The sequence below is a fragment of the Takifugu rubripes genome, chromosome 7 (genome assembly GCF_901000725.2).
Source record: "Takifugu rubripes chromosome 7, fTakRub1.2, whole genome shotgun sequence".
Taxonomy (NCBI): domain Eukaryota; kingdom Metazoa; phylum Chordata; class Actinopteri; order Tetraodontiformes; family Tetraodontidae; genus Takifugu; species Takifugu rubripes.
The window spans coordinates 7,483,984-7,503,202 of record NC_042291.1 but is presented as its reverse complement, the minus strand read 5'-3'; the positions used below and the strand labels follow the sequence as shown (position 1 = coordinate 7,503,202).

General features: G+C 46.8%; 1 protein-coding gene across 3 annotated transcripts in view; it reads right to left on the bottom strand.

Annotated features, from left to right (window-relative positions):
- Positions 1 to 3,404: 3,404 nt before the first annotated feature.
- The window catches only part of LOC115250305 (neuroendocrine convertase 1-like), a 38,405-nt gene continuing 22,590 nt past the window's right edge, over positions 3,405 to 19,219 (bottom strand). For 2 of the 3 annotated variants that reach the window (XM_029838306.1, XM_029838307.1), the window contains exons 4-7: positions 18,482 to 18,563; positions 17,351 to 17,454; positions 12,715 to 12,820; positions 3,405 to 3,502 (exon numbers count right to left, since the gene is read on the bottom strand). In XM_029838306.1, the coding sequence (XP_029694166.1) occupies positions 3,483 to 3,502; positions 12,715 to 12,820; positions 17,351 to 17,454; positions 18,482 to 18,563 (312 nt within the window). In that variant the 3' untranslated portion in view covers positions 3,405 to 3,482. Of the gene's footprint in view, positions 3,503 to 12,714; positions 12,821 to 12,951; positions 13,107 to 13,227; positions 13,382 to 17,350; positions 17,455 to 18,481; positions 18,564 to 19,219 lie in introns of those variants that run through there. The other variant, XR_003888880.1, reaches the window with a different exon arrangement.

Genomic DNA, 19,219 nt, shown 5'->3' with positions numbered 1-19,219 from the left:
CCCATGCTTTGAACGTGTCTCTAAAGGTGTTTGTGCCTTTCTCGCCACGTGGGCGATGTGATGGAATCATTCAGCCGTAGACGTTCCCCGATATAAAGGTAAAGATTATAAAACACAAAGATTAATTTCCTGTTCAAAGGTCTTTTTAAAATATATAATTCCATTGTAATATGTCGGATTTTGGCTCAGATTTACAGCTCCGTGTCCGTTTAATGCAATTAAATGTTCTAAACAGTATATCTTTAGCAGAACTCTGGAGAACCTTCATGATAGCTGCATGAAGAAACCATTAGCAACTTGTCTAAAGTTTCCAAATAGAGCACGCAGGTTCCTCTTCCCCGGCAACCGGAATCTGATATACGGTAGCTTTGGAAAGCATTTGAACGGGATCTCGTGTGTATCATGGGCGTCTGGTAGGAGACGCTACTGACAGGTCACATGACCTGCGCGATAGGCCCTCTCTGTGTTTTCATAACTTTATCTCCTCACACCCATTTGGTGTTATCGTCCCTTCTGGGGTTGCTCTCATTCTCTCACACACCTTGCGCGTGCTATCTGTGCTCCTCCCCCTCATCCGCCTCCTCCTCGGCTTCTACGTCTCTCTTAGACGTGTAATATCGGTCCGTATCTCCTGGTCGCTTCCTGTACCTTTCTGCCGCTTCTGCTTTAACGACATCCCCGCGCCGTCTCTCCATTTTGATATTCCCCGCACTCCCACATCTCTCGGTGGCATCTATGAACACATCCCTCGTCTCCATTCCCCGTATTTATCTCTCCCTTATCTGGATCTCCCTCTCCTCCTTTCCATGCGTGCCTATCTGGGTGTATCGGCTCCCTCTCCCCGTCTCACTGGGCTCAGCTCGCACGAGGGAAGGGTGAACCACAAACTCTAAATTGTTTATTTCCGACCGCTCAGCTCCTTCCCGAAAAAGCGCTAGCAAGAGGAAGAATGAAAAAAAGAAGAACAAACAACAAACAACAACAAAAACAAGTCATAGTCATCAGGGTAATTGTGTGGGGTGCTTTGGGTACGCGGGCGGCTGGGTGCCGATGAGGGATGGCGCTGCTCGCCGGCCTCCCTAACGTCCATGAATCACAGGCGGAGTCGCGCGGCGGCCCTCAGCCGCCATAAAACAAAAGATGGAGATGAAAAATGTAGCAATTAAGTGATTTGATTTCTGCTCTACTCTCCTGTCATCCTTTAAAACAGTCCCCCTTTTGCCCACACACACACAAATATAAAAATACACCCTTGGAAAGCCAACGCATGCAGGAGACACTGGCATGCACGGATCCTGTTGTGCACACGTATCTAAACATGATTATACAAATCTGATGTCAAAACCTGCATAACGCCTATCATTTATTTCAGTTTCACTCATTTACATTTATTTATCCATGTTTCTAGGAGCACGGAACACACTCCAACACACAAAAAAGCAGTGATGTAAAAAGGTTCCCACATTTTATTTACTTGTACGACACGGACTATCACCTGACGACACAGATCTAAAATCACCTGTGTAGTAAAGTGCTAAAGCCGCGCGGATCGATTACTGCTGCCTTTCACTGTAAAACCTTATCTAATGTGTGTCTGAATGGACCTGAAGGTAAAGATACCGCAACTCTCTTAACGCCATGAGCTACAGTTTCAGGACCATAACTTAAATAAATTCCCATTTAATTAAAACAAGGTAAGCTCACTTGCTAATTAGCATGCAGGCTAGTTTCCACAACACAAAACTGTGTGCAAACACAGTAGCATTAGCTTCGAGCACTGCAGTGATTGGTTGTACTAATATGCAAAATGTATACTCAATTTCTTCTCTAATTAATATCAATCAGGCTACAAAAAATCTAAAATACAGTATCTACATTGTAATATTGGTGAAATTCCAGGTGTCACGTTAGTTGTCACGATGACACCAGTGTTTGTTTTCCATTTGAAAATAAGCAAAAGACATTAACCTTTGGGAAACCCCATTTGACCAGGAGAGGATGTGCATTAATCCCTCTCCTCCAACTGATTTTATGTAAATGGGATTTGCTTTTGTTAGCCGCGGCCACTTGAGTGTTTATAGGACACCTGCAAAGTCTGCAACTAGTTCTGATGAAAGGAAAATATCTGTGGAGTAATGCTATCTGTTCATTTGTCCTCTCTGGAGCAAACATATTAGAACCATTTGCCTCCTACACACCGCGGCATGGAGACTATATTTAAACACGGTGCTTATGAGAAATGTGGATGTTTTAACATTGTTTAGCATGGGAGGGGGTGGCTTGCTTAATGGGACTTGGCTAAGCATGTGTAATTAAGAGCAGGGGTAAGTGGTGAGTTGCAGAGAGCATAGTGTGTGTGTCCATGTGTTTTTGTGTGTCCGTGCATGCGTGTGTGTGTGTGTGTGTGGAATATGGTAGCAGCATCAGGCTATGATGGAGTGCTTTGTGGAGCCAAACACCCATTCAGCAAGCTGTGCGCTCATTAATCCTGCCAAACTCCACTTGTTACATGCACACACAGGAAATCATGAGGCTAGGTAAACAGGGAACTGCTGTGATCCATCACTGCACACTAGCGAGCACAGGGACACACTGAAATGCACACACACACCTACAGATGCGGCGCGCATGAGAAATGATAAGCTTGCACCCTTGCAAAGACGCGGTAAAACACACGCGCCTCTGTATGGACCTGAAAAATGTGCAGGGATAAAGAGATGCGAACCGCACGCTAATTTGTGTTGGCTATCTTATAGCGCGGAGCGCCGCTTCTCAGCCGGGCTCGTTGCCTTCACAGTCACGACGCCGACGGTTTTCAGTATCAATCCAGAAATAGTTCCCAGCTGTACATTACACAGAAATCACATCCAGGGCGGGTGAAGGTCTGCACTCGCGATTAGTAGAAAGAAATACTGCCACAAAGCCTGGAAAGAAATCAATAGAGCTTGACCCCAGTTTGACCTCTGGTTGAATGGAGAAGTTATGGTCCCACACTAGCCTTGGCACCCAGCTTATTTGATGTGTGTTTTCTCCAGCAACACACACATCTCTGCTCTCCTGTTGTTCTCCACAGTTTATTTTCAGACTTGCTTCGACCGCTTTGTTTTTGCCTCCTGTAAGCTGCGAATGCACACACACACACAGACACACACACACTGACACACATGCGGCGTCCACAGGCTCATTACATGACAAATGCAGATCGGGCGGTTACACAGCCCAGTGGTTAGAGCAGATCTATTCTATCTATACGGTTGCTTGGCTGGCTGCAGCATTTACTGAAGCCATCAGTGAAACGACATTCCATACGTCTTTGATGGCGGAGGGGAACAATAGTATTTACACCAATTTAGCCCAAGGAGGAGGGTGGAAATTCCAGTTAATAGGTGACTTTTTTTCTCTCCCTTTTTCTTTCGTACCAATTTTCAAAATACCCACCCGTCAGGAGTACAAATGTGAGGCGCTGCCAGGCTGTTGCGATGCTAATACACTCCATTACAATCTGCAGGAAAAAGAGAGGAAAAAAGGGGGGCTATTGGTGGTATTAGCAAAAAGCTATATGCAAACAGATGTGACAGCACACATCCAAAGCTAATGCAAACACGGTGAACAATGGTTTCATCTGCTAGTCCAGTATTAATAGAAATAGCAGGATCAGCTATACCATGAAATAATATATCTTTAAGTCACTGATTGATGCCTGAATTAGTCTAGATTTGAAGGCTCCTGCAGCAGGTTGTGACTTATAATCAATACATTCGCCTTCGCCCGTGTTGCTGATCATTTTAGCCTTTTTTCTGCTATTTGTACAGGTGGCACCCGACAGAGAGCGCTCATATTTAACCAGAGGGGTGTGTCTACGTGAAGACAGCCTGGGAAACACATGGCCTGATGGGGTCAAAGGTCACAGGGCACCCAGGGGCCAATTGGAGGGGTTTTGTGGCGGAGCAGGTTCAGGTTGAATGTAAAATAAAAAGGTCAGGTCAGGTCAGATGGAGGGTTGCTGGTGAGTTAGGGTGAGTTAAAGGTGACGAGAAACTTACGGCCTGTTTTGGGGGGGTTTTGCGCTCTCTCTGCCACGTATGACCGAGCCAGAAAACGGGATTTAGATATCAAAATGGTTGTAAATTAGAATTGAACATTTTCCTATTATCACAAAAAAAGGAAGCTTTCAGGACTATTACCTCCTTTTCATTTTCCTCACACTTTGATGTGTTTCATCTTACATTCTGCTTGTAGATAAAGGACTAAGGTATGTGACAAAATGACGACCCAGATGGAAATGGAGCCGGGCAGGCTTCACTTTGAACCCAACGTCATCATCAGTATACTTGAGATGAGCCCTGATTTTGGAATTTTCACATGTTGGAGATGATTGAAACCATCGTTTTGTCTTTGCCAACATCTGACCATAGAGTGTTTGTTGAAAAAAAAGATGAGAAATGGATTGAAAACGCACCATCCTGCCCCCCAGTGGTGGGCTGCGGTAAATGTTCCGACATTTAAGGCCGACTCGAGGCCAAAACCAAAGTGGAAGTTCTTGAAATCACATGTGTTCTCTTTCAGCGCGGCTGATTGGGTCTGACAAGCTCGGAGTGAGACCCAACGATGTTTTCCGAGGTTGCCAGGGCTGCTCGTCGGGGCTGGCGGAGGCCCAAACACAGCCCAAAATATCAGTAACTGACAGCCCGGGATAAACACATCTTTCAAATTTAGTCCATGTAAGAGCTTTAACTGTTAAAGATGAGAACAATTCACCTGTGAGCTTGTATTGCACCTGTTTTATTGATCATCTGTAAAACTCTAAATATAAAACTCGTCTGTATGAGTCACATTTTTAAAACTGATTGTATATTCACTATAATCCCTATTCTAGGTGCAGACTGACCTAAAGAACATTTTCTTGGAAAGAACGAAGCAGATTTGAATGGAGACCCTTCAATGGTCTCTCAGCTCTGTGTTGGGACCGCAGGAGAGCATCACTCCAGGGAGCGTCCAGAGCAGCAGAACCTTTAGGAACGGATGGGGAACCGGAGGGATTGTGGAAAGAAGGAGCACCGTCATCTCCGAGGAGGATCCGTTGTTCCCCGCTGAGCAGATTTACGACGAGTAAAGCGTCCTGATTTAAAAGTGTTCTGTGTTTTTGAAATTAAAACATATGCTGCAGAAAAACAACTTCATTTCTTTACCGTTGCTTTGATGCTTTAATAAGAGGCCGGAAAGGAAACCGGCTCCTTTTAAATCCAGTTCTCGCGAAAGAAAAATCCCCTATTGCTCAATGGCTGTCCGACTGAACCGCCCCCCCGCCTCACTGTTAAACAGGTCGGACGCCACACGCAGATCCCCGATGAACCGCTCTAAATTAGGACCTGTAAATCACGCCAGGCCCTCGGCCGCCTTCTCCTGCCGTCATATTCCCCAGATGTGTGAAGGCGTGCCGCCACGCCACCCAAACACACCTATGGACAAATATACAGCAACACATACCAAGGGCACATAAACACACACACAGCTCATCCAGTGTTGGCGCCCAGACTGTAAAAGTCATCAGGGACCTGTAAAGCATTACCCTCCATGTGACTCCAGCCACTCCAGAAATAGCCTCTGTAATGTATTCTTACCGCCACCGTCTCTTTTGCACAATAGTGCCCTTAATAACACACTCCATTTCTGTTGGCATAAATAAGGGCTCCATTTCCATCTTATTTCATGCAAATGAGCGCGCCGGCGCCCAAACAGGTAGTGGGAGTAGCGTGTGAGTGGAGTGTGGAAGTGTATAGCCGCTGAGTGTAGTGGCATGATTGGGGACGAGCGAATTCAAATGAGCGCTGTAGAGACCCCACGGTGTGCCAACGACTCCCACGCCAGCCTGCCAGCGGCGTGACAGACAACGTCACTTACGGAGCCGTAGCCTGCGCAGGGTGCCATTACAGGGGCCGACGCGAAAAACAATATTTATCCAGGCAAACGGGTCTCCGGGGAGAGATTACCGAGGCAAACACAAGAGTCGCGCTCCGGCAGTCGGCGCCGCGGCGGTTCACGCCGGTGTCTCCGGTTTGGACAGCGGCGTCTGAGTCCGGGTGACTCCAGCTCGGCGAGCGCGCCCGGGACCCAGCGCGCACATATTCCACAGGGCTCCAGCGAACCCTCCATGAGACGTTTGTGGGCCGGTGACGCCATGATTTTGGATTTCTGAGCGACTGTCACCAGATCTGCGGACCAGCCCCTCGGTACGCTGCTGTCCACATCTGGACCATAAGAGCTGCCACAGCTCAGATCTGAGCATCTGCTCCGGTTCTCCTCTTCCCTTCCACCTAAACCCGAACTTTTCTGGCTCTGCTGCTCTCCCTCCCTTAAAAACAAACATCTCCGTGAACATTTACATGTTTGCACAACACACTGTCACCCTACAGCCCAAAAAGACACGAAAGAAGCGAAAGTTACGGCGTCGTGCATAATTAAATCATACCCTGGCCTGATCATATTAATTGTGAAATCTGACACTGAGCCAAATAAATCCGTCTTTTACGGATTTGGGCCGCTGAGCAAGAAGAGCATCGATACGCTGTATATTTTATGCTAAAAAGTCCTCGGAGAGCACGGACCTCTGCCAAGGCTGAAAATCTCCAGCACACGTCAATACCTCCGCAAAACACGCTCCCAGTGCAATATTAGTGCCATATTCCAAATCCTTGACCCTCAGAACATGCGGCCAGGACTCGGATTCGGGTCGGAACGCGGAGAAGCTCTGAAGACGAAAGGAAGCGCCCGTAATGCTCGCCGTTTTGGAATTTTGCGGGGACAAGCAGCAAAGATGCTAGCGTGGGCCCTTTGCAGGATAAAAACTCCTCATTTGTGAGGACCAACTGTGTTATATTTCCACATGGTCTCGGGTCCCACGCTCTCAAAACAAACCATATTTCATTACTGCTAAAGCAGGAAATGCAAAGCCGATGGCAACAACTGATTACTGCGGCAGCTTAAGTCCCAGATTGACTTTGCTGCCCGACGCCGGGTGCACGTTTGGAATTTTTGGAGCCGTGCGAGTTTTTCATTTTGTTAGCGAGCCCGCTTCGTGCTTTTACTCTCCACTTCTGTGCGCTGCGTTGTCAGTCAAGGCGTGTGGGCGGTGTTTTTTTTTTCTTTTTTTCCTGACAGCTATTTCCTTGGGCTTTATTCTGTTGATAAAGTTTTTTTTTTGCGAGTTTCTTTCCCTCCTCAAACAACATCACAAGTGTGGGCAGAGATGCAGGCAACAGCGGCTGCCTGAAAACGCCGTGCTTTTATTTTGGCGTTCTTAATTGGAACCACCGGACGTTAATTGGATTGTTATTACATAATGGCTTCAGGAAGGACGCCCCTGGAGGGGCAGTTTGGGCGTGGGGGTCGACATGGAGAAGGGTTTGGGGGGGGGAGGGGGGTGCTAGTCAGACACAAGAGTCCAACACCCGCTTCAAGGAAAGGTTAATATCTCTCTCTATTCCTCCCTCCCTCGCTCGCCCAGCTGAGGTCTCTGTGACTTACAGCAGGTCCACGCTGCATTAGATTAAATCATAAATTACCCACCCACCTTCATATCTGCAAACCCCCCCCCCCCCCCCCCCCACCCACCCTATCTCACTCTTGCCTCAATCTCGCTCTCCCTTTATTCAACTGTATTCCATTCCCCGTGTATTTCCCCTGCTCCCCCGCTATTATTTCACCAAAGCTCTAATCATTATTCTCTTTCTTCGCCCTCCCTCCTCATTTCTCCGCCCGCTACAATATAAATGTCTTCCAGTGAGAGTGTGTTTGGACAGTAGGCCATGTGGGTGAATGCGTGCTGGTGTGTTTTGTTGTTTGCTGGTATTGTTTGTTTGTGAGAGGGGGTTGCTGTATTGTGTTATTCGCTTTCAAACTATATTACTTTACTGCGCGTGATGTCTGTGTTTTTCTCTATTTACTTAAAATGTGAAAAATAAACGTCTAAGACCCATCTCCGCAGCTATCATGATGGATGCAGTGCACAAGAGAACGCTCAATCTTGACTGCAAATGTAAAAATGAAAACAAATGGCCAGATTTAGTCCGTTTAATTTACGAAATGTAAACTGAAAACATCGTGTTCCCTGATATATGTCCTCATAACTATAGATAAAATCAGCATCGAGTGCTTATCCATGAATAACAATGTGCTAAAATGTTATGGTGCTCATCAAAGGTCACTTTAAAGGCAACGAGGATGCAACATTTGCAACAAAAGTCATTCATAGAAACCATCGTAAACACTTTCAAGGCACTGCAATTGGGGGGCACTTTCATGTACACCGAAAAATTAAGGATATATAATTGTGCAGGTTTGGGCTTTACATAAGATTCTACAGGTGTTTATTTTCATCCCAAATAAAAATAAATAAATAAATTGGTGAGTTCTCGAAAATCCTTTTTGGAGAGAAACAACTTAACTCCTATTTGCAATGCTGACATTTTCAACCTTAATAGTACCAAAATATCGTGGAAATGCCCTGAAACGCTGCCGCCAGAACCAGAATATACATTCACGTCAGTAAAGAGGATGTCGTCAAGGAGCAGCAGTAAATCTGAGGTCATAGGTTGGAAATAGTGACGCTGCATATGCTCCCTAGCTATGTTAAATTGTATTAACAGCTAGCATAAACACGGTACGCTGCGCTGAGATACAGGAGCCCAGTTGATTAACCACCATCGAACATCAGTTTCAGCAATATTGTCACTTTATTCTGTAAGGATCAAGGAGAAAACAGAAGCTTGTCCTGTTTGAGAGGCGAAGAACCAGATCAGCTGTAGAGCGCCGTCTTTTAGGCCAGAAAGGCCTGAACTAATGCTAACATCTGCTCTAACCTCCCACATTTACAATACGTGAATGCGTCCAGTGATTCCAAATGTGATGCCAGACGCCGAAACAACCGCGCAGATTGTTGGAATTACACGCTTATGGGCAAAGATCTATTCCCTGGATTATTTGGCATCGGCGGGATAAACAAGACTGCAGACCAAAAAGTCTTTCACTCAGCCACCGCACAGCTAACCTCACTCTGCTGGGAAAAGGAGGAAAATAAAATAGAGTGTCCCTGCCACTCTCAGCTCTTCCTCCCCCCACTGTTCTCTTCTTCCTCCCCCTTGCCGTGGGAAATCAAATTTCCATGTGGCTCCCGTATCTGTTGCACAGCGAGGTGATTTATCAGGGATGCAAAGAGCATGCAGAAACAATCTTTATTACATCCATTTCCTGCTTGTCAGCCAGGATCATGTTGGCTGTTCATTAAAGGCGCAGCGCAGGTGAGGAGAATGCATCCCGATGCCTTGATAGATTGTCTGCTCCCCTGTGGTGACAGCAGCTGGATGGATTGAGCAGCGGGGGGCACGGAGGGAGAGAAGAAAAGCGCTGACTCCGTCGCTGCCCCTGTCAGACACACTTTTACAGAGTCGGCCAGTGTCATTTCTCCCCTCGCAAACATGCACGCTGCGGCGTCTGACACTCGCTGGACCTCAGCCAGCAGCCCGGCGTCACGCACGGATGATGCGCTCACACCCCGAGCCTCCAAACGCAATTATTTCACCCACTTCCCTGCACAGCAGAACGCCGTTTTACCATCACCTTTGTCCTCTTAAAACACAAAAAGGATTAAAGCCATTTCATTTTCCAGCCATAAAAGCACGCTAATGTGTCGTTTGTGTTGTTCCACGAGCGCCTTCTTTAAACAGTGAAATGAAGGCGGTACCGGCGGACTGAAGTTCACTGACTCCAGTTCTAACTCTGACAAAGGTGAGTTAATTCATCTAAATAAGCCGCAGACGCGTAGCCCGAGCTGCCATTAATCAACCTCGGTCACACAGCAGCAGTTGGGAAATGGTGAGTTGGTCCTTTCTCATAACTGATGTGAATATTGTAATTCTTCCTAACGTCTCGAATCACAACTTCCTGTTTGGTATGCGGCCCTCCACAGCGGCTGCCCCGGCGAACAATGAGCCACACAAAGGGCTTGCCTTCCACGTCTCTTCTCTTGGGCCACCAAAGCAAATCACTCGCTGTCCCCGTCTTTTCTTTCTTTTCCTCTCACACCAATTATGCTCTTGTCGCCGTGTCACGATAGCCATCGCCATCTGGGCTCACTCGTCACCTTTCCTTTCTCTTTGGCGTCACTCTTTTGTCACAGAATCGCTGTACGTGCGCAAACCGCTGATGCATCTACAGCTACACGAGGACTCTTTAAGCTCTCGCCCCTCCAGCATCAGCGGATAAATACATAAATACAGTCGTGGCGTCTAAAATAACCACCCCACAACAACAACAGCAGCAGCGGTGCTCTTTAAATCCTTCCTTTACATCTCCTCATTTCTTTCGCTCCCTTTCTCCCTGCCTCCGTGTGCACCGCTCTAATTTGTGCCTCTCTTTGTACCAATGACAGGTAATGACAATGACATCAGCGCAATCGATGGCGGAGTGCTTCGGTGGAGCTCTGCTGGGAAGGACGGAGGCCCGGTGATGATAGCAGGGCGACAGGGACGGGGCAGGGGGACAAGGTGGATGCAGGGAGCACGCTGTTTTATTGACACCGTTAACTCATTCCATGGTTCTAATGAGCGCAGGACGGCCTGATGACTGTCTGGGTTCAATCATTTAAGTGGGATTTTTTTTCATTTTAATGTAATGCCACATAAATTTTTTTTCTTCTTGATATATTTTGTTGGAATGTCAAACTGCTCCAGTTTTCCTGGACAACAGACCAACGCAGCCCGGCCCATCGCTGCAGTTTTGCTCCTTATCTTTACATTAGCTTCGCACGCAGGTCAACTTGCTGCACAGGCAGACGACTAATCTGTTGCACTCATTGATCACATATGTGAAAATTGTATTTTTAAAGCTGGAGAAAATGGAAATTGATCGCAACAGAAGGTCACCGACAGCTCACCCGGAGCAGCCCCGGCCGCTCAGAGCTACGCTAACTTCACAAGCGAGACGTCACAGTTCCAGCCAGAAAAAACCCTAATAAATGTAATTGTTTACCTGTAACCAGAGCCAAAGTTGCTTTATTCCTACTTTAGATTACCTCTGTCTGTGGTTTGTGTTTCATATGCGTGTCAGAGAACCATCAGACGCCAACGCAAGAGACCAAACTGAGGGTGGCGCCGTGAATCCTGTGTAATGTTGGCTGGACTGGCTGCAAACCAATTACCTCTAAAACAGCCTGAATGGAGGATGGACTCACAAGGAGAGGAGGGGGTCGGAGCGGGCGGGTGGGGGCACCTTCTCTCAAAAGAAAAATAAATTATTTTATCGTGATATTACAATCAATAGGCAGCGACTGAGAGGTGACTAAAGGTGAGCGCCGTCCTTCTGCTGCGAGAGGAGGGCTGTCCGAGAGAGGGGCGAGGGCGGGAAAAAAGAAGGGTGGTCAGTGGAAGAGTCGCCTCCTTGTTAACAAAGAGAGGGAGAGAGGGAGGGAGAGAGGGAGGGAGGGAGAGAGAGAGAGAGAGAGAGGGAGAGAGAGGGAGGGAGGGAGAGAGAGGGAGGGAGGGAGAGAGAGAGAGAGAGAGGGAGAGAGAGAGGGAGGGAGAGAGAGAGGGAGGGAGAGAGAGCTGTTGCCCAGAGGAATCAATACAGAGAGGTGGAGCAGAGTACAATAGCCTCAGAGGAGAGGAGATTCAGTGGTGCAAGTCTAATACTCAGCCTCACACACACACCCACACACACACACCCACACACACACACACATTAACACACATTCACCCCCTCGTCTTTCTGCTCTTGCTTTCTCCTGACATTTCCTTCTATATCTTTCCTCCATTTAATTTCTCTCTCCACCTCTCTGGCTCGTCCATTCGGCGGACTCGCAGCACACAAACACACACGTGCGCACGCACATACACACAGCAGCAGCCGTCTGCATGCAGGCAAGGAGATATTTCACGAAAGGAGGCCCTCCTTTCTAAAGAAGTCTAATGGCAGCATCTTTCGTCACAAACGGCCAAGTGAGGTTAAGAATCGACACACAAGTGAGCTGATGGACACGTATGGGCCCAAGTGAACAAAAACATGCACGGATGTGCAATTTCTCAGAGTGATTGCACTTTCACGCCGCATTTTCTCCCGGTCCACTTTTCCACGCACGCTGCAAAGTCGGAGCCACTTAAAAGCTTTTTTAAAAAGGTGTCACATGAACACTTAAACGCACACAAATCAGAACACTCCAACACTACTCCAACTCTATCAGCACTTGAGACTAGTGAGGCTTCAATTAGTTCTTGATGAATGAGCCCATAAGATGCCGTGCTCTCATTTCCCTTGTTGCCAGATATCCCAGCAATCAGAGAGAAATGAATTCTCATTGTGGCGTGACTGAGACAAAGATGATGGCGGCGGCGGCGCCGGAGAAAGAGACGAGAGGGTATCAACACAAATCATTTACCTTCTTCACTGAGGTACAGAGTTCAATCTCATCACATCTCCCTATCTGGGGTTTTAAATGCTACATGTTCTTGCGAAAGAAAAAAAAAAGAAAAAGTCATTGATGACACCCGGGTCGCCCATTTATAACTGAGACGGGATTTCATAGGCGAGGCCATAAATGATGTCCTGTTTAGCACATCGCAGGTAGAAAATCAAAGAAGGACATGTCTTTTACTTATATTCAACCGGATGAGGATTTCGTTGCACGTTAAACTGTAGCCGCGCGTAAATTGAAGTTAGACTCACCATCGTCGATGATGCTGACCACCACTCCATCGCCTGTGACGTTGTGGCACCATACTGGCATTACGTTCAGGTCGAGGCCGCCGACTCTGTACTCCCCCTGTGCAAACTAAACACACACGCGCACACATTTATTTGAGATTATCAAGCATTTAAAAGGATTAATGCAGTGAGAGCTACTGTTCTGTTTTGAAATCTCAACAAAGAGACACCGGGCAGGGCGCGGCTGGCTGAGCTTACGTTAAAGCTGGTGCCCATTTGTGAAGTAGGAGTTTTCCAAACCAGGAGTGGCATTCACGCACAACAAGCAGGCAAAATGGGCTTTTCGTCCACTCGTGTGGGACGCGCTTGTTGATTCGCCGCACAATTACTTTGTGCTCACAGAAATCGTCCCGCTGATCAAAAAAATCAAATGGTTTGACACTTGAAAGCCCTGCTAACAACAGCGGTGGCGGTTATTTTCACCAGTACAGCACTTGTCCGGCAGGCCAGGAGATGCAGGAGAAGACTTCCTACCTTCCAAGCACACTGGCTGAGGCAGGGTCCGTGCTCCCAAAGGTCTGACCTTCCATCTATTTTCTCTTATCTGCCGCTTATTCTTAATCAGGGTCACCAGGGATGCTGGAGCCTATCCCAGAAGCCACTGGGCAGAGGCAGGAACACACATACCCTGGAGAGGTCACAAGGGCAGACACAACTGAAACCATAATTTCTTCTGTCTTATTAATAAAACTGTACACGTGCCTGTGTTCAGCCAGAGCCTCACTGTTTATCCCGTGTGCTGTGTTTACCTGTGGTCTCGACATAAACATCTTTTAAGACTTTTCCCCGCACAGGGAGTGTGTCAGGGACGAGCGACTGGAAACGTTTGCTGTGCAAGATCACATCATTGTGTCTGCGCCCAAAAGGAGCCTCCAGAGTTCAGGGAAGAGTCACAAAGCGCCTCTTTCATCCCTGCTCTTCAAACCACAAATTCACCCACACATAAACAAACACACACAAACACATACCCGCATACACACACATACACTGCTTGTGCAGATGGGCCATCATTGCAGGTCCCAGGAGTGTCCCTCCCCACCAAAAAAACATACATTTGCCTGAAAACACTGAGCCTTTCAGACTGTAACACTTGACCATGCGATTTTTAATATGCGCTAATAATGTGATGCTCAGAGAGAGCGTTCAGTTGTCCTTGTCAACATGATTACAAGAAACAGACGGGGGAAAAAAGGGAAAAAACAGATCAGCAGGGGGTGGAGAAGGTACAGCGCTGGTGCATTTGTTTTTAAGTCTGAGTGGAAATGCTGCATATTCACAAACTAGCTGGTAGTTTAAAATGACAAAAAGCTACCATTTGGTTCTGTGTTGGTGTAATCTGTTATTAAAAACAGTGAGGAGTTCAACAATCTCAGCATGCCGTGCAGGCCAGACATAGCCGGGAAAACAATCCACCTCTGGCACGGTCACGCCGGTCACAACAGACCGCTGAAGACTGGAACTGGTGGCTGACGTGGCGGCGGCGAGGCAGCAGGGAAACCTGATCAGGTTTGTGAGTCTGTTCAGATAGATCAAAGCGAAACTACGACACATTCTGCACAAAACAGGCGTAAAAACGCAGACTCGAGGTGGCCCATAAACGCCCTCTGTCCCATTTAACATTTAAATGGTCGAGGGGACGGAGGAGACCTTGTATCAATTTGGATTTTATTACGGGAAATCTCAGTCGACAGCCTGAGGGGAGCCGATCGAACCCTGAACAAAGAGAGCGATCGTGGCTCCCTGAAAAGGGATGCAGCCTTTCTGAGCACCTGCCTCGTCTGAAAACCTGTGAGCCAAGTTTGGCTATTCCCAGGGATCTCGCAAGGCTGCCAAAAGCCGTAAACCTTTATAAGATAAACCCCTCGTATGTGCGGAGGTATTTAAAATGTATTGCCACTAGAAAAAAAACAGCTTCAGAGAACATCTACGGACGTCTGTGGCCATTGACGTCCATGTCAGCTCCTTTGGTGTGAATCAGAACCAGAGCAGGAAGAGTACTTCCCAAACTCTACTGCACATCTTTGGGTTTTTTGGACACATTTGTTTGTAGAAAAAACTCATCACGCAAGATGCAACTCATCCACCACAGCACCATCACGTGGCTCAACCCCTTCAAGAAGGCTTACAATCACTGGAGTGTAAGGGTGATTGCCATAGCAATCATTCTGTCTCTCTCTCTCACACACACACACACACACACACACACACACACACACACACACGTATGGATCTGAACAGCTTTGTACAAACTCTTCTGGAGCAGAGGATGCAATGGAGTCTACTTGCTTTGTGTGTGTGTGGGAGGATGGTGTGTCAGTGTGTGTTGCTCACGCAGGATATACGTTGACTTTAAAACAAACATACATGCTAGGCTCACTCACTTACACACTCACGCACTGTGTAGATGCTCATGTCTGGTCTGGCAGACTACCAACCGTGTGCAGATAACTGACCCTCAATCAATACCAACGTCCACCAGAGGCTGATTAAACACAACAGAACAGGATGGGGGGGTGGGGGTGGGGGATGCCATTCTTAAACGTGCTTTATATTCCCCGCTGTAAGATCCCTCCTGCACTTCAGCTCTCACCCCCACCTCCTTTCTGTCGCCCCCTTCATATTGCCCCCAGAGCCGAGGTGTCAATCAATCTGCTTTTGGTTGCCGTGGTGAAATCTCTGGCGCCCTCTCTGCTTTTCCAGGCTCTGTCAGAAATAACCGAGTGTTTTTGCACCCACGTTTGGACAAACAACCACTCCGGGGATGATTCGGCATCGGCCCAGACCTGAACGGTGTTGTCAACTCCATTTCGGCAAAGTATATGTGAGGCACAGCGTCAAAAGAAGAGCGTGAGGACCCTTTAGGATGAAAGGATCTGCCCCCATCTCTTCTGTTCATCCTGTTGTGTCCTCACTCACGGGAACTCAGTTGCCCCACTTGTTTTAATTGCACATTTCCCCGTTTCAGTTGGACATCTGCATCTGAAGTGACGTCCTTAACCAATCCTGATGATTTTAATGGATGTGATATGGTCACATGACTGGCGTTTGTTGCTGTTTACAGTTATTGTGGTAAGATGAAGCCACTCACAACTCTTCAGGGCATGCACACACTAAGTTTCCCCCCATTTAGGCACAGATTGATGGGCTAATTTGAACAACTTTACTTTGGGGCAGGTGGTAGAGTGGTCCGGTTATCCGAGGGTCATTGGTTTGACTCACACACGTTAAAGTGTCCTTGAGCAAAACATCGAACCCGGAATTGCACCCAACACTGCATGACCGCTTGGTTATCGCTCTTGATTAGTGGCAGCCGATGAGACGTGCGGATGCAGACTTTTACATTTGTAATCATAACAGTCAAGAGCAAATTAAATTATAATTTTACTGCAGCTGAAGTGCTGAAGAACGTACTAATTAACATTACGTTATTGGTCAGCATGTCAGGAGGTATAAATAATTCATTGAAGGTGAATATATGTGGATGCTCACGTGCTGTATCTGAGGCATCGCTACAGGTAACGTAATTAATATTTTCCTCGTTCATGATTTATGACTTTACACATCATTAATATAAACCAGAATCACACTGACTTATGAATGAACACTTGGGTCCTCCAGGTCCCCACTAAAACATCTGTACATTTATCTATGAGCAGTCAGTGAGGCTGTAAACCCGATCAGCTCAGGCAACCTGAAACTGAGACAGATGCACCTTTGATCGACGGCTACTAATGTTCACGCATCTGCATGGCTGGATGTGATTGTATGATGCATCGTATGAAGCTCTGGTGCTCCAACGTGAGCCAAAACCGTATCCATGACTGCACAGAACGAACAAACGTGGGGGGAGAATTAATGTTAAACTCACTGAGCGTCAACTCAACAGAGTTGGATTTGCATCCATATATGCAAACACTGCTTAATACTGGTGTTCAAGATTTCATTTTAATATGTCGCCCGCGTGCTTTTTTTCTCCAAAATCACATTTTCGTGTGTAATATCGCCCCGTGACATTCAAAGGCCATTCCAAGAGCTCCGTTGTACCTGAAATATTAATTGAAGTCTGTGCTGTTGTTGGCATATTTCTGAAAATGTTCTTCTGCAGCTACAAAATGGTCTTAAATGTCCTTAAAAAACACACTTTGGATGCATTATGATGTGTCACCACATTAAAACAATGTGACGGTAAATGCACTCAAGAAAACTGCTTGATGAATCCCTAAACATGAGCCTGCAGCACTGTTGCTCCACGCGATCGCTGGACAAACAAAAGGACAAGGAGGGATGAGGCCGTCATGTTGCTGCTCAGCTCACACATCAATCCGTGTGTTGCTCCGAGCGTCGTCAATCCCCGACATTTGTCTCGGTTCAACACGGTCAATCTCTTTCACCTCCTCCTCCTCCTCCTCCCCCTCTCTCCCTCGCTCTCTGTAATCTGCCTACCTCTCTCCATCTCCCGTCTCTCACCAGCTACACATGAAAGCGTGCCTGACTTGTGCCTGTCAGCGGAGCATCTCTCACCATCAGAACATTAGCTGCTCTGAGTAGGAGAGAGGAGGCGCTTCCGGGAAACACACACATTCCCTGTGACACCCACCAGCTCCCACTGCATGGGCCAGAGCGGGTCATTGAAGGTGAGGCACTGGTCACTCCTCTTCTCCTCCGGCTGCCTGTCAGCTGGAGGCTCGCTCCGCCAGGAACCTGCAAACACAGAGACCTATCAAGCGTGTCTACATGTGCGCTTGTTCGCTGTCGTGTTTTGAACTCTGACTCGAGGAAGTCCCTGGTCTCCAACCACTGGCGCAAGGCCTCCCAGTCACTCCAGTGAGGTGGAATATTGGCTGGGTATTACCATATCATTAGCATATCATTAGCATGGCATTACTGTGACATCACATGGACCTTTTTAGTGAATGCTTAAGCCACAAATGCCTGATTCTGAAGCAGATTTTTTGAAAAATTAAATGAATAAATCTAATTTGTGGCTTGTTGAAAATAATAGTTGTATTTTGGGGGGTTTAATGACTAAAAGTAAATAAATAAAAGCTTCTACAAAAGACCCACACAAAGGCAAATCAGTGCTGCAAAGCAAGAGTAATCAAAAATAATTGCTTTAAAATGAAAATGTGATTAAACAAATAAGTTATAGCATTTAACTGACTAAGAAGGAGGATTACTTGACATTGTGACATTTGTTTATTCATCTTATTGACTAAATGACAGTGTTTGATTGCAAGCTTTACAACCAATAAGCAGCCATTCAGTTTATGTTTATGTGCTTGGAGGAAACTGCAATTACCCCACGTGATATGATTATAGGAAAACTATTACTGCAGATTTAATATAAGCAACTCAAGCACATTTGCTCTTCAGGTAATATCTCCTCTCTGTGTTTCTGACGCTGCTAATTAACGCGTTCAGCTACACTTGGACTGTGAACACCACATGATATTTATGACCTGTATTTTCAGAATTGGGAACACGTGGTAATTTATTCATTACATCCCCATTTTTGCCAGGTTACATCACATTTGGACCACATCAGCCATTCAGCAATAACCTCACAGCGTTCTGACATCATTTCTTCCGTGAAGCTCTTGGTTTGATGCCCCAAATCCCGACCTTTGTAAGAATTGATCCCACAGATGCTTTTATGTCTCCTAATCTCCTCATTAAGGTAAAGGTACAGTAAATAACGCAGATTTATACTGCGTTACCGAGAACTTACTGTTGGTGCTTCTCTGTCTGAAGCCCCTGGCAGGAAGTCGTTTGTCTCTGTAATGACTGCTCTGCCTCTGCACCCACTGCACCTGGAAATCACAACACAGGGCGGAATCACGCCGAGGACAATGCGTAATCTCTCTGACTGCGCTCAAGTTGCTGCGTAACGCACAGTCAGATTCAGATTCAGATTCACTTCACGCGAAAGACGCTCATGTACAACAGCTCCAACAATCGTCGGCCATCTCTGAAGTATCGTTTATTGCGCAGGAACAAACTAAATATTCTTTTAGCGTCCTGTTCTATGATTTTCTAAAGGGGAAAGAAAGACCAGGGCACAGGGAGAGGACGATATCTTTATGGAGGAGAGTGAAAGGTTTCCTCTTCATTAGTTCAAAGAGTGCTCGCTTGCTCTATCCTTTGCAGTCCCATTGTCCTGGGTTAAAAGCAATGAAAACACCCCCACCTCACCTGTCCTCTACACACACACACGCGCGCGCGCACGCACACATTCACCTCTTTCATAGGCCAGTGCTTGCAGCTTTGATCTGATAAGAGGTTGGTCCTTGTGAAGGTGGGCGCTCGAAATCAAACAACAGATCTCCCTCTCGAACACACACACACATGCTCGCGCATATCAGTGTCAGATTGCTATTGTGCTCTTACACTTAAATCAGCGGAAGAGGGTGGAAATAAATCCTATCGAGGGGCGGCTGCAGTCTTTTATGTCCTAAAAGGCTTTATG